The sequence below is a fragment of the Polypterus senegalus genome, chromosome 1, assembly GCF_016835505.1.
Source record: "Polypterus senegalus isolate Bchr_013 chromosome 1, ASM1683550v1, whole genome shotgun sequence".
Lineage (NCBI taxonomy): Eukaryota > Metazoa > Chordata > Cladistia > Polypteriformes > Polypteridae > Polypterus > Polypterus senegalus.
This window is the reverse complement of record NC_053154.1, coordinates 199,945,376-199,959,141: the sequence shown is the minus strand read 5'-3', so window position 1 is coordinate 199,959,141 and position 13,766 is coordinate 199,945,376. Positions and strand designations below refer to the sequence as shown.

The following is a 13,766-nucleotide window of genomic DNA, read 5'->3' as shown; positions in this document are numbered from 1 at the left end:
TGGAACAACCAGGACTCTTTCTAGAGCTGGCTGCCTAACTGAGCATTAAGGGAGAAGAAACTTGATAAGAAAGGTGACAAAGTTTCCAATGGTGACTTTGTCTGAGCTACAGAGAAACTGTGTGGAGATGGGAGAAAGTTCTGGAAGAACAACCACCACTGCTACATTCTACCAATGCTTTATGGTAAAATGGCATGACAACACATGAAAGTCCACTTGGAGTTTGTAGAAAGGCACATAAAGGACTTTGAGATTATGAGAAAAAAGATTCTCTAGACTGATTAAACTAAGATTTTACTGTTTGGCCTCAATTCTAAGCATCATAAGTTGAAGAAACCATGCAACGTTTATCACCTGTGCTACACCTTTCCAACAGTGAAGCAAGATAGTGGTAGAATCACATTGTAGGGTTATTTTCCAGGGGTAGGGATTTGGTGAATAATCAGGTTTGAGGAAAAGCAGAATGGAGCAACTTAAAGAGATATCCTTAATGAAAACCTACTCCAGAGGCCACTGAACCTCAGTCTACTTCCAACCACACAATGAAACTAAACACAAAGCAAAGGCAATACAGGAGTGGCTTAGGAACAACTCTGAAAATGTTCTTGTGTGTCACAGACAAAGACCAGACTTGAACCCCATCAAACATCTCTGAAGAAACATGAAAATATCTTCCCACCAGCATTCTCCACCCAATTTGATGGAGTCTGAGAGGATCTACAAAGAAAAATAACATAAAATCCCCAAATCCAGTTATGCAAAGCTTGTCACGTCATACCCAAGAAGTCTACAGGCTATAATTGTTGCCAATGGGTCTTCTGGAAGTCCTGAGTAAAGGCTCAGAATACTTGTGTCAATCTGATTTTTTTACTTTTAAAAATTAATTTTCTAAAATCCTGTTTTCGTTTTGTTATTCTTGGGTATTGACTGTTGTTTAATGTGGGGAAAATGCATTTTAATGATTTTAGCATGAGACTACAACATAAAAAAATGTAAAAAAAAATTAAGGGGTTTGAATATTTTCTGAAAGCACTGTAAACAAACAACATAAACATACAGCATTATCAAACCTGGTTATTCCAACTAAGGATTGTGAGGGGCCAGAGCATATTCCATTATCACCAGGTGCAAGACTAAACCAACTCTCCATGGTATACCAGTCCAATCTATTGCAGCTTCTGCACCCATAGACACCCATCCGTCCATCCATTATCCAACCCGCTATATCCTAACTACGGGGGTCCCAACACAGGGTGGAAGGCAGGAAACAAACCCTGGGCAGGGCGCCAACCCACCACAGGGCACACACATACACACCCACATGCCAAGCACACACTAGGGACAATTCAGAATCGCTAATGCACCTAACCTGCATGTCTTTGGATTGTGGGAGGAAACTGGAGCACCCGGAGGAAACCCACGCAGACACAGGGAGAACATGTAAACTCCACGCAGGGAGAACCCGAACCCAGGCCATAGACACCCAAGCAGTGCTAATTTCAAGACATCAGTTAGCCTAACCTACACATCTTTGAAGATGGTGGAGGAAAACCAAAGTACCTGGGAAAAACCCAAGCAAACTCCACCTAAAAAGTAATTGGTGTAGGATTTGAACCCATATCTTAGGGAACGTGAGGCACTAGTAGTAACCACTGTGCTACCATACAGTATGCATGTGTCAGTCATAAATATAGAAATATATTCCATTAATTTGTACAAGAATGAGAAAGCATTCAGATTATACATTGTAGTTTCTAATATTGTCCTGACGACACTCAAAATATCTTTCATGCTTATGATACATTAGCATTAACCAAGAAAGATCTGCCATAAAAAGTGCAAACAGAAGCCTTCATTTGGGCAGCATGCCACAGCACTTAACAGAATTAAACATGTGCATCATCAGTCTGAATGCAAAACGGAGGCCGAAAATGTTTTCTTAAGTAGAACTGTTCTCTCTCCAGCATGAACCTTTAGGTCTGTGGGGCTCCTCATGACACCATTTAGCATTGTGGGGCCATCATTCCTTAATGTCCTACCCGTATTATCTCACGATGTTCTTTGGGTCTCCTCTGACCAGTTTTTTTTTTACCAGATGTAAATCTTTGAGCGCCTTCCATGGTTCCTGGTGGTTCATTTTGAACGTACTGAGGAGTAGTGAGTTCTTGTGCTTTTTGTAAATTCAATGTGCCTTGAGTTTTTTCTGGAATTTTTCGAACTTCTTCTCTATTTTTTGACCCTGCTAAAGAAATCTGTATTGGACTTGTTTGATATGGGTTGTCTACTTGTTATAGGCAATTCTATTTTGCCTTTGTCCTCCATGGAGATTCATTGTTATTTGAGGACATTTTTTGGAAGAATAAATAATTTATCATATAAAGGTTCTATGAGGCCGTTTTTGTATCTAGTTGAGGTTTTTGATGGGATTTCCCCCTCTAATGGGTATTTTTAGAACTATGTGCTTTGGAACTCCTAGTTCATTATTGAAGGATGATGCCTTTCCGGAGTCATGTGTTTCCCAAACTGCTGGGTGGCAGCATCCCTCTAGTATGGCTCCCATTTGGGCACCCACAGGGCTACATGGGAATAGTTGTTCTGGTGAAAAGCTCTGTTGGGTCCTTGGGTGCCACTAGAAGAAGGTGCTGGGGTAAGTTTCCCCAGTTAGGAGGAAGTTCCACCTGTCCTGAAAGTTGTTCCTGGTTACAGTGCTGATGTCCCCAATGTATTTCCAGGTCTGGGTTAAAAAGGAGCACTTCACCTACCCCAGGTGAGTTAGAGTCGGAAGTGGAGTCAGGCAAACCTCTCCTGGGAGGAGTGGAATAAGACAAGGAATTAATTAAGGAGAATTGTTAAAGGAAAAAAACTGTAAGATGGTATTTTGATTAATAAAAAATAGTTTGACCCCAGGACTGTGTTGGTGAGGTTGTGTTTGGGGTTTAGGGCTCACTGATCCCCCCTATAGGTCACAAAGTAATGTAAAACTTTACAGAACAGGACATCGTAGTATGGGCCACTTTGAAAGTAAAGAAATGTATGTGTTGTTGTTCTGACAACAAACACACAATTGTGACCTTTTTTGTGTTAATGTTTGTGTTTTGCTCACCATTCATTATAAATGGCTTTTTTAAAGACAGACAGCTTTGAAAACAGTTGTATAAATGTAACTGACAAAGTTTTCATCTGTTGCACCCAAGTTGTTTTGCTTCAGCAGCTTTTTAGACAGAAGTAGACATACAGAATGAAGTTCTGGGAAGTGAAACTAATGTACAAAGTTTAATATTAGGGTATTTCTTAGAAGAGCAACAGCCACACACTTCAGGGCTAAGTATATAAAAGGGAAATAAGAAGTAATCGAGATTTCAGCTAAATGAAGACTAATGGCATGAATATAGATTTAAAGCCAATAACCTCACAGAGTCAGTCTGTGGTTTTTTGAAGATACTGGAAGTTGAGCCTGTAGCCCATAAATCCACCCTAGAAGAAATGCCAGGTGATCATTAGACACATACAATCACTCTTTTATTGCACCATTTTACAGCTACCATTTAATATAACATGCACATTAGGTAAATCTGCATCTCCAAATTGGTTTCACAAGTGTGTGTGTTATGCATAAGCAGGTCTTGTCATGGACGGTCCCCCTGTCCAATGCTGTTTTCTACCTTGTGTCAAATGAGCCAGGAAAGGTTCAGTCTCAAGCCCCCATTCTCACTCCCAGGCCCCTAAATTGTATTTGAAAATGCATTTATCTCACTGGATCAAGCCATAGCGGAAACAAAACATACATAACAATCCTTATATGGATTAAGCACGTTTGAGATTGTTACAGGATTATAGTCTTATGGAGTCATTATTGTCAAAATTGTCTAACAAATCTTTGGGATGTAGCCAGAAACTGACACACCTGGACAAAACTTACAACAGGGGATGTGTAAAACCTATATACATTGGCTATAAAATGTATCCCTTAGACGTCTTCACGTATTATTGTTCTTCAACAATGAAACACAATGGATTTAATTTGGCTTTTTGACACTGATCAACAGGACAAAACTATTTAATGTCAAAATGAAAAAATATCTCTACAATGCGATTTAAATGAATCACAAATATAAAACACATAATAATTGATCACATAAGTATTGAACCCCTTTAATATGACCACTTAAATTATCACTGGTGCAGCCAACTGGTTGAGGAAGTGACATCATAGCATAATGAAGATCACCCGTCTGGGGTGTTAATTCATTGTACAGGGTTGTCCAGATCTAATTATGCAGATCCAGATTGTCTGGATGACTTTGATTTATGTGGGGACAATTCCAGTTCGGCGCAAAGACGATTCTTCATGTCGGCAGTTCTTACACTTCTCGATGGTCTGGGATTTTTCATGTGATTTTCTATGTAATAAACTTAATAAGTTATAGCATAATGAAAATTGCATAATTAGATCTGGACCACCCTATAGTATAAATGCACTTATCTAGAAGGTCCAACTAGTGGTGGGTCTGTAACTAGGCCTAAACTACACAATGAAGTCAAAAGAACACTTCTTCTGTTGTTCAGTATAAAAAAAACAAATGAAATCCACTGTACTTCAATGTTTTATTTTAATAAAGTTTGAACACTTTCAAGGTGTAAAGGCTTTATATAGGCAATGTAGTTCATGATGGAGTTGTAAGGCAGCAGTAATAAGCACAGCACAACCTCACCCTCCACTGTCATATATCTCTTAATACATTACCAGACTTCTGTCACATATGCATGTTTACCACCAGATGACTTGCACACACACACACATATATATATATATATATATATATATATACTGCGGCGGGCTAGCGCCCTGCCTGGGGTTTATTTCCTGCCTTGCGCCCTGTGTTGGTTGGGATTGGCTCCAGCAGACCCTCGTGACCCTGTGTTAGGATATAACAGGTTGGATAATGGATATATATATATATATATATATATATATATATATATATATATATATATATATATATATATATATATATACTGCTCAAAAAAATTAAAGGAACACTTTTTAATCAGAGTATAGCATCAAGTCAATGAAACTTATGGGATATTAATCTGGTCAGTTAAGTAGCAGAGGGGGTTGTTAATCAGTTTCAGCTGCTTTGCTGTTAATGAAATTAACAACAGATGCACTAGAGGGGCAACAATGAGATGACCCCCAAAACATGAATGGTTTAACAGGTGGAAGCCACTGACATTTTTCCCTTCTCATCTTTTCTGACTGTTTTTTTCACTAGTTTTGCATTTCACTATGGTCAGTGTAACTACTGGTAGCATGAGGTGAAACCTGGACCCTACAGAGGTTGCACAGGAAATCCAACTTCTCCAGGATGGCACATCAATATGTGTCATTGCCAGAAGGTTTGCAGTGTCTCCCAGCACTGTCTCAAGGGCATGGAGGATATTCCAGGAGACAGGCAGTTAGTCTAGGAGAGCTGGACAGGACCATAGAAGGTCCTTAATCCATCAGCAGGACTGGTATCTGCTCCTTTGGACAAGGACAAACAGGATGAGCATTTCCAGAGCTCTACAAAATGACCTCCAGCAGGCCACTGGTGTGAATGTCTCTGACCAAACAATCAGAAACAGACTTCTTGAGGGTGGTCTGAGGGCCCAACGTCCTCTAGTGGGCCCTGTGCTCACAACCCAGCGCAGTGGAGCTCGATCGGCATTTACCATAGAATACCAGAATTGTCAGGTCCACCAATGGCACCCTGTGTTTTTCACAGATGAGAGCAGGTTCACCCTGAGCACATGTGACAGGCGTTGAAGGGTCTGCAGAAGCCATGGAGAATGTTATGCTGTCTGTAACATCATTCGGCATGACCAGTTTGGTGGTGGGTCAGTGATGGTCTGGGGAGGCATATCCATGGAGGGACGCACAGACTTCTACAAGCTAGACAAAGACACCTTGACTGCCATTAGGTATCAGGATGAAATCCTTGGACCCATTGTCAGACCCTACGCTGGTGCAGTAGGTCCTGGTTTCTTCCTAATGCACGACAATGCCCGGCCTCATGTGGCAAGAGTATGCAGGCAGTACCTGGAGGATAAAGGAATTGAAACAATTGAATGGCCTTCACGATCCCCTGACTTAAACCCAATAGAACATCTGTGGGACATTATGTTTCGGTCCATTAGGCCGCCAGGTTGCTCCTCAGACTGTACAACAGCTCAGGGATGCCCTCATACAGATCTGGGAGGAAATGCCACAAGACACCATCAGTCGTCTCATTAGGAGCATGCCCGACGTTGTCAAGCATGCATACAAGCTCGTGGGGCCACACAAGATACTGAAAAGCATTTTGAGTAGCAGAAATTAAGTTTTTGAAAAAATGGACTAGCCTGCCTCATCTTCATTTCACTCTGATTTTAGGGTGTCTACACAATTGAGCCCTCTGTAGGCAGAAAACTTTTATTTCCATTAAAAGACTTGGCATCCTTTTGTTCCTAAGACATTGCCCTGTCGTTATTTGTATAGATATCCAACTTCATATTGAGATCTGATGTATCTAATGTGTTTCTTTAAAGTGTTCCTTTAATTTTTGTTAGCAGTGTATATATACATATATATATACAGTATATATACATATATATATACAGTATATATATATACAGTATATATATATATAAATATATATATATATATATATATATATATATATATATATATATATATATATATAGTCAGTTGAACTGTCTGCATTCCATCTGAAAAAAACAAAATAAAAGAAAAGGAACCAATTGTATCATAAATGTAAGTTGCCTTGGATAAAGGCGTCAGTTAAATAAGTACATATGAATATATTGATTTAATAACATATCTGACTTGTAGATTGGTTCTGATATTATAGATGAAGTAAAGCACAGAAGACTTACTTCATGTAAGGAAATATTCAGTACTCAATGGGATGGAAGAACAAATCTATTTTCTTATCAAATCAAGCTGCCATATGGGATTTTGATGTTTATTAAAAAGAATATAGGAAATAAAAGGCACAAACAGAAAGGACACAGCAGCTCTTAAATTAGAAACAGTGACTTCTTCTTCCTAAGCTATTTCTAGCAGCCTAGATCTGCGTCTGCTGAACTGTCATCTTCTTATTCTTACTGAAAATATGTTTGGTGTCAAGTTGTCACAGTGTTAGGGGCACTGACTAATAATTTATAGATGTCAGGTTTCGAACCCCAGACCTTTTACAGGTTGTCAGATTTTCTCCTATATCCAAAAGGCTGGCATGTTAGGTAAGTTGATGAAACTAAATTAGCCAACTATGGGGGAATGTGGTTATGTGCATGAATGTGCCCAAAGATGGACTAGCGCCTTAACTCATCCAAGGTTAGTTGCTGCCTTGCAACCAATCATTTCCTAAGACCATTTTCTTTGAATGTGTATGCATTTACTTTGCTGCTTACTCATGTGTTAGCATTGCACCATATTGGGTGCCTTTGCTGTCAACGATTTCATCCATAGGAAAAATTGTGTGATTCATTTTCTGACATATTTTGAAGATGATATACAGTATGAATATCATACAGTATTATGGAAACTTAGCACTGTAAAATAGCAGAAGCCTGCTGATTTTAACCATAATCATTTCAGTAGATTTAGGCCTATCAGGGTAAAAATATAAAATGTCAATATATTTATATAGGGTACTATGAGGTTTTGAACTGAAGACAAGACTTTTGACCAATGAAAGAGGTGGAGAGGTTAATCTTCAAGTCAAAAGCTTGTACCATTTGAACAAACTTCACATTTTTGCATTATTTGTATTTTCCAATAGTATTTATTTACCTTTTTTTTTGCAATGTCTGAGATTTTTTCATGAATGTTTTAATGTTGTTTGTTGTTGTTCAGTTTTGGCTCCCTGCCGGCCCCCACTGCAGTCCACTCATTGTATCCCTGAGCTAAGAAAACATTAGATTCATCATATATGTTGGCCATCACTAAAAAAACATGGGTTAAGTAACAGATAAAAAAATATTTTTAGGTATTTTTAGAAACTGTGCAGACATACATTGTCTAAACTTGCTTTTTCTGCTTCATATTTAGGAGAAACTAGAGGATTTCCAAATAGTATCTTCTGGCGGTTTAATGAGGGCTTTTCAAGCATGTTTAATGTTGAGATTTACTGCCCTTCATTACACACAGTTCTGGCTGTATTCCTAAAGCTTCTGCTTTTAATGTTTCTTTTTTTTCAGAGAAGCTGAAGATCTACTGCAAGACCAGCCTACTGGATGCTTCTTGCTTCGTTTCAGTGAATCGAAAATTGGTTTTGTCCTGTCTTACAAGTGAGTAAAGAATCTTTAGTCCCACATACACTCTACAGGGTGCTCCAGATCTAATTATGCAGATCTAGATCGTCTGGATGACTTTGATTTATGTGGGGACGATTCCAGTTCGGCGTGAAGATGATTCTTCATATCGTCAGTTCGCACATTTCTCGATGGTTCTGGATTTTTCGGGTGATTTTCTATGTAATAAACTTAATAAGTTATAGTGTAATGAAAATTGCATAATTAGATCTGGACCACCTTATATTATTATCATTCAGTAAGAATGCTTTTATCAGTTTTTTAAGTTGCTCTTGTGAATAAAATCAGAATACTGAAACAAAAATGGAGTCTAATTTTCTGTTGCCAAATAACCAGGGGAAACGATCGATGTCGACACTTCATCATTGACCATTTGAAAGAAGGCCGGTATTTGATCATCGGAGAGGAGAGTACTCACCCAAGCATTGAGTCTCTCATACAGTACTACCAAAACAACCCCGTCGGCCCTTTCAGCGAGTACCTCACCACTGCTTTTACAAAGGTTTGGAAACTAGATATTTCTGAAACATTTTACATACCAGTACACCAAAATGCTAAATAATATGATGATATGATTTCAAAATATACTAACTTTATAATCAAGTGTGAAGCCATTGCAGTGTTGACCACACCAACCTACCTGTTGTTAATATGCTTTAATTCCAGCTGATTTAATCTTTGCATACTTGAATTCAATGTAACTCATATATTATTGGTAGCACAGTGGTCAGCACTGTCTCACAGCTCCTGAGGCCCTGGTACAAAAGCTTTGGTCATTGTTTGTTTGGCTTTTCATTGGATACTCCATTTTTCCTCCCTCAATCCAAAGTGACCCTGAAATGATCTGCGGTGTGAAGGAATGTGCATTGGATTGGGCTGCCACATCATTTATTGCTGACGGGTGCTTTGCTGATCAGATACAGGCCAGCTCTCTGTAACTTTAAAACTCAATTAGGGATATTTAGTAAAGAGAAGAATGGTTGCTTTTTTGATAGGCCCCATGATTATACATAAAGTGTTCAACATTGCTACCTTGTTGCTCTAAAGTTCTGTGTTAATCTCACAACCTGAAAACAGTGTTTTTGGAGTTTGTATGCCCTTCATTAGTCTGCTTGAGATTTCTTTGTACAGCATTGTGACTCTCAGTTGGCCAAACATTTTAACCCTTCACTGAAATAAGCAGGTTTGGAAAACATATGAATTCTAAAGTTACTGACTGAACCTACAACTTAGTAAGTAGGTCAAATATAAACTGTGTATGATCTGATTTCCTTTGTTTAAATCTACATATTAGAATATTATTAATAAAGTACTATAGTGTCAAAAGAGCACTCATTAGTAATCATGCCACCAAGAGAACAAATATGTAGCAGAATTAAAAATGATCAAAAAAAGTATTGGGGGGGTACAGTGAGTCGGTCATTAATTGACCAGATTGAATGGCCTTCCATTGGCTGATTTCCTAGAAATTATCCCTCTCTTAAAGTATGTGGCTTCCTTACCTCAATCGCATCAAGCCTTCGTCCTAAATTCCATAGCTGACAGTGGTACTAGGAAATATATCATTTTTTTGCCATAGCTCAGAGCACTTTCTACACCATGTCCAGAGCTGCTCTCCAGAACTGCTACCTTCTTTCAGTAGTGCCAGTCTCACTATATGGAGATCAGTCTGTCAAGACACTTGTTTTCCCAGTGAGATTACTGGGTCAAATCCAGGTCTGAGGTCATAGTTCTTGGCCGGAAAAGGGTGGAGCGCCCTCTCTGAATTGGGGATGAGGTACTGCAGAGGAATTTAAGTATCTTAGGGTCTTGTTCACAAGCGTGGGAAGAAGGGATTGGGAGATCGAACAGAGGTTTGGGGAAGTGTGTTCTATCATATGAATGTTGCACTGGTCAGTCATGGTGAGGACAGAGCAGAGCCAAAATGCAAAGCTCTCAACTTACTGGATGATCTATATCTCTGTCCTCACCTAAAAGTCACAAGTTGTGGGTAGTGACCAAAAGAAGTAGATCGCAGATACAAGCATCATAAATCAGCTTCCTTTACAGGTTTTTCTTGGCTCAGCTTTAGAAAGAGGGTGAGGAGCACAGACAATCAGGAATGGAGCAGCTCAAAGCGCTGCTACTCCTCTGGATCGAAAAGAGCAACTTGAGGTGGTTTGGGATTCTGATTAGAGTACCTCCTGGAAACCTCACTCTGGAGGTATCTCAGACATGTTCAACCAAGAAGAGGCTTCGAAGCAAACCCGGACATGCTGGAGAGATTATATCTCCCAGCTTGCCTGGAACCATCTTGGTATCTTCCTGGAGGAGTTTGAGGAGGTGGGGTTGAAAAGGGATATCTGGGCATCTCTGCAGCAGAGAATGGATTCATCTGGATAGATGAATAAATTGTTTACCTTGTAAGGCCCTCATCACTTAAAGAAGCAGGTGTCCATAAAATACTTGAATGTTTTTGTTATCAGGAAATTAGTAGTCCTCTGCAATGTATGACTGCTATCCCCTAGGGTTCTAAAGGGAAAACTTGTGACTTCCTCTCTGTTTTCTATGACATGTTCTATGCTTTGACGTTTATGAAGAATGCCCTTCAAGGACACCCATTTACAATGGTGGCCCTTGTTTACTTTCACTGGCTAGTGGAGAAATTCTCCAAATTAGAAGGTGGGTCTCTCTGTCTCTCCTTTCTTAAAGGCTCTTATTGATCCCTTCTCCTATTCTTATTGTTCCAGGTAGCCTCTTCTGAGCCACAAAAATCCTGGCTTAGTTTGAAAAGACAGCTGGAGACAGTTTCTGGTGTTGATGTACCTACAATTTCAATAAATAACTATACTTTTTCAATTATCCAAATTGGAATAATTCTATTTCTGTTTGACTGATTTAGTCCAAATGTGTCACTGAGTCATTTAAATATGTCTAGAATACTAAATGGCCTTTACTCATTTTTAAAACATTTCCATGTTTTCGATCCTTTATTATTCAGAGTCTAGAGTCACAAAACAAATATTGTACTTTGCGAACAACACAGGTAAGGCGACTCAGTGAAGGAGACAGCAGGACACAAAATGGGACACAACAGGCCGAGAGCAGTGAAATGCTTCTGACTGAATCACAGGAGAGCATTTCAGAGTCATCCTCTTTCTCCTCAACACCAACTGCTTCTGGCAACCAAAAGCAAGGTGACCCTGAGTATGCAGTGGTAAAGAAGTTATTAAGAAAAACCAAATCTCTCAACCTGCCAGATATTAGAATCCAGGCACCAGCTGTGGACATGGATAGTTACATCAACGGTCATGAAGACAGCCAGAGCAGGGAGGTGGAGGTAACAGAAAAAATGTTTTATTCATTATATGCTAACCATTATATGCTAACATTCTGTGAACAAAAGGATGGCTTTTTCCTCATTATAGAAAATCTATTCTTGAGGAATTCACTCAGGGAGTCAGTCTCAAACACAGCCATTCATCCACCCTGTGACAACAGTATCGGGATACAAACTTAGGTCACTGGAATCACCTTTATCCCAACAGCAGAACTCACTGCTTGCAATTTCAGGGACCTGTGGTCTTTCCCCACTGCCACCATCTCAGGGAGGACATATGGCTGAGAAAGGGGGACAAATCACTCAGTGCTTTTCTTACCAGAGACATTAGGTAATCCCACATGCATTAAATTAGGCAATATAAGTAAGCAATTCAGATGCTAGCTTCCATTCATAGATTACAAACATTTAGAGCTGTAGTTACCTTAACCAGAGCCTCTGGATATGGAAGAGATCACTAATATGACAAATACGAAAAAACTATAGGGATGTTTCTCTTCCACTTTTCACTCACAAAATGGGAGGTGGCTGCCAGTTTTTATGATGACTTCTGTCAGCTGAAGGTCCAGCCTGCCTCTTGTGACACAGAAAAGGTTTCTCATTGTTCATCGTTTAGCTGTAGGCCCTCATACAGTTGTCACTAAGTAGTGTTCATGTCAGCACTTTTCATACAGCAGCACAAATGAAGTCAAGTTGGCCAAAACAAAAAATCATCACTCACAGTGCATTCAAGAGACAGTGTGGTCAATAGATTTCAGTTGCTCTTTCAGGTACATCCTTGAACTCCTGGTTCTGAGCATGCTCTACAATGTTCAAAACACATAAAAAGCATGTGCCACCTTCTAATAAATAATCCCATTTAGTGACTTACACTCCTGCTTGATTCTATTTACATAATTATGTAATGAGACACACCATTTTTGAAAAAGACGATCCTCTTTCCTCTTTATTATTGATGCTCTATCACTTGTCCGTCACCTGTGGCATTGCTGTCCTACTCTCCACATACCCTATTAATGTATATCCATATCTATCTATCTATCCACAAAGCATTTTCAAGAATTACACTGCTTTTATTTCCAATCTGATCTGTTTTAGAGTTACTTTGTCTAAACACAGCCACAGTTCATTCTATAAGAGTAAGTCAAAACGTTTTCGAAATGCATTAATACAATGGACACATGAACAAGTCCATCATATCTTATCTCACATTACTTTTCAACACACTTGCTTCACCATCACCTTTTTCAATAACTTTTCAAAAAATGCTTGCAGAGTAAAGAAAACATCACCTCTATTGTTCAAAAATACTTGAGGAAGAGAAGAGAGAACATATAGAATACAAAATAACAATAATGCAGTCCCCCAGGACCTACATACATGAGCTGTTGACCCCAGTCTATTGGGTGGTTGGCTTGCTCACTTGCCCACTGTAGTAGCACCTAAAACATCTTGTATTGACCTGTGAATTTTTCTCCTTAAAATAAAATAAGTCATCTGGGAGTCTTAGATGTCTGTCACTTCTCACTTGAATCTGTTGTTCTGTCTGGTACTGGACATTGGATTTAAGAAAAGAAAAGTTTGTGTCTTCTTATAATGGGCAATAATTCATTCTTTTAAACTCATAGGTATCTGAGTGTACATAATATAGATGGCAAAGAGGTTGGTGTCTGAACTCCATTAATATCTAAAGCCATGAACCCACAAAAAACTGCTTTTATTCAGCCACGTTACATTGTCAAAACAGCCAGTGCTCAGTGAAACTGGGAACAATTTTTATTGGGCTAAAAATTACTTAATAATTTTAAGCCCTATGATTTTCAATTTCCAGTTATTTCTAACCAGAATTTATTGAGCTTATTGTTGTGCTCTTAACACCTCCAAAGAACATTTACTTTGATTGCATATTATTTACTCAATACAGAGGTTTGCTGACATAAACAAATGAGTGATGAAACAGGAGATGCAGTGCATAGAGACTTTACATACAATTACAAGAGATAACTAAGGCTACCAAAATGGCTATCAGAAAACAGCATTCACTCTAAGGTTGATTTCCTCAGTTAAAGTGGTTCATCAGGCTTTCTTAAAA

At 39.0% G+C, this 13,766-nt stretch overlaps 1 protein-coding gene across 2 annotated transcripts in view; it reads left to right on the top strand.

The window, feature by feature from the left end:
* si:ch73-109i22.2 overlaps positions 1 to 13,766 on the top strand; it is a 57,185-nt gene that overhangs the window by 38,287 nt on the left and 5,132 nt on the right. Inside the window, exons 4-6 of one of the 2 annotated variants that reach the window (XM_039766973.1) lie at positions 8,242 to 8,331; positions 8,692 to 8,857; positions 11,381 to 11,674. In XM_039766973.1, the coding sequence (XP_039622907.1) occupies positions 8,242 to 8,331; positions 8,692 to 8,857; positions 11,381 to 11,674 (550 nt within the window). Of the gene's footprint in view, positions 1 to 8,241; positions 8,332 to 8,691; positions 8,858 to 11,335; positions 11,675 to 13,766 lie in introns of both variants that reach the window. The other variant, XM_039766964.1, reaches the window with a different exon arrangement.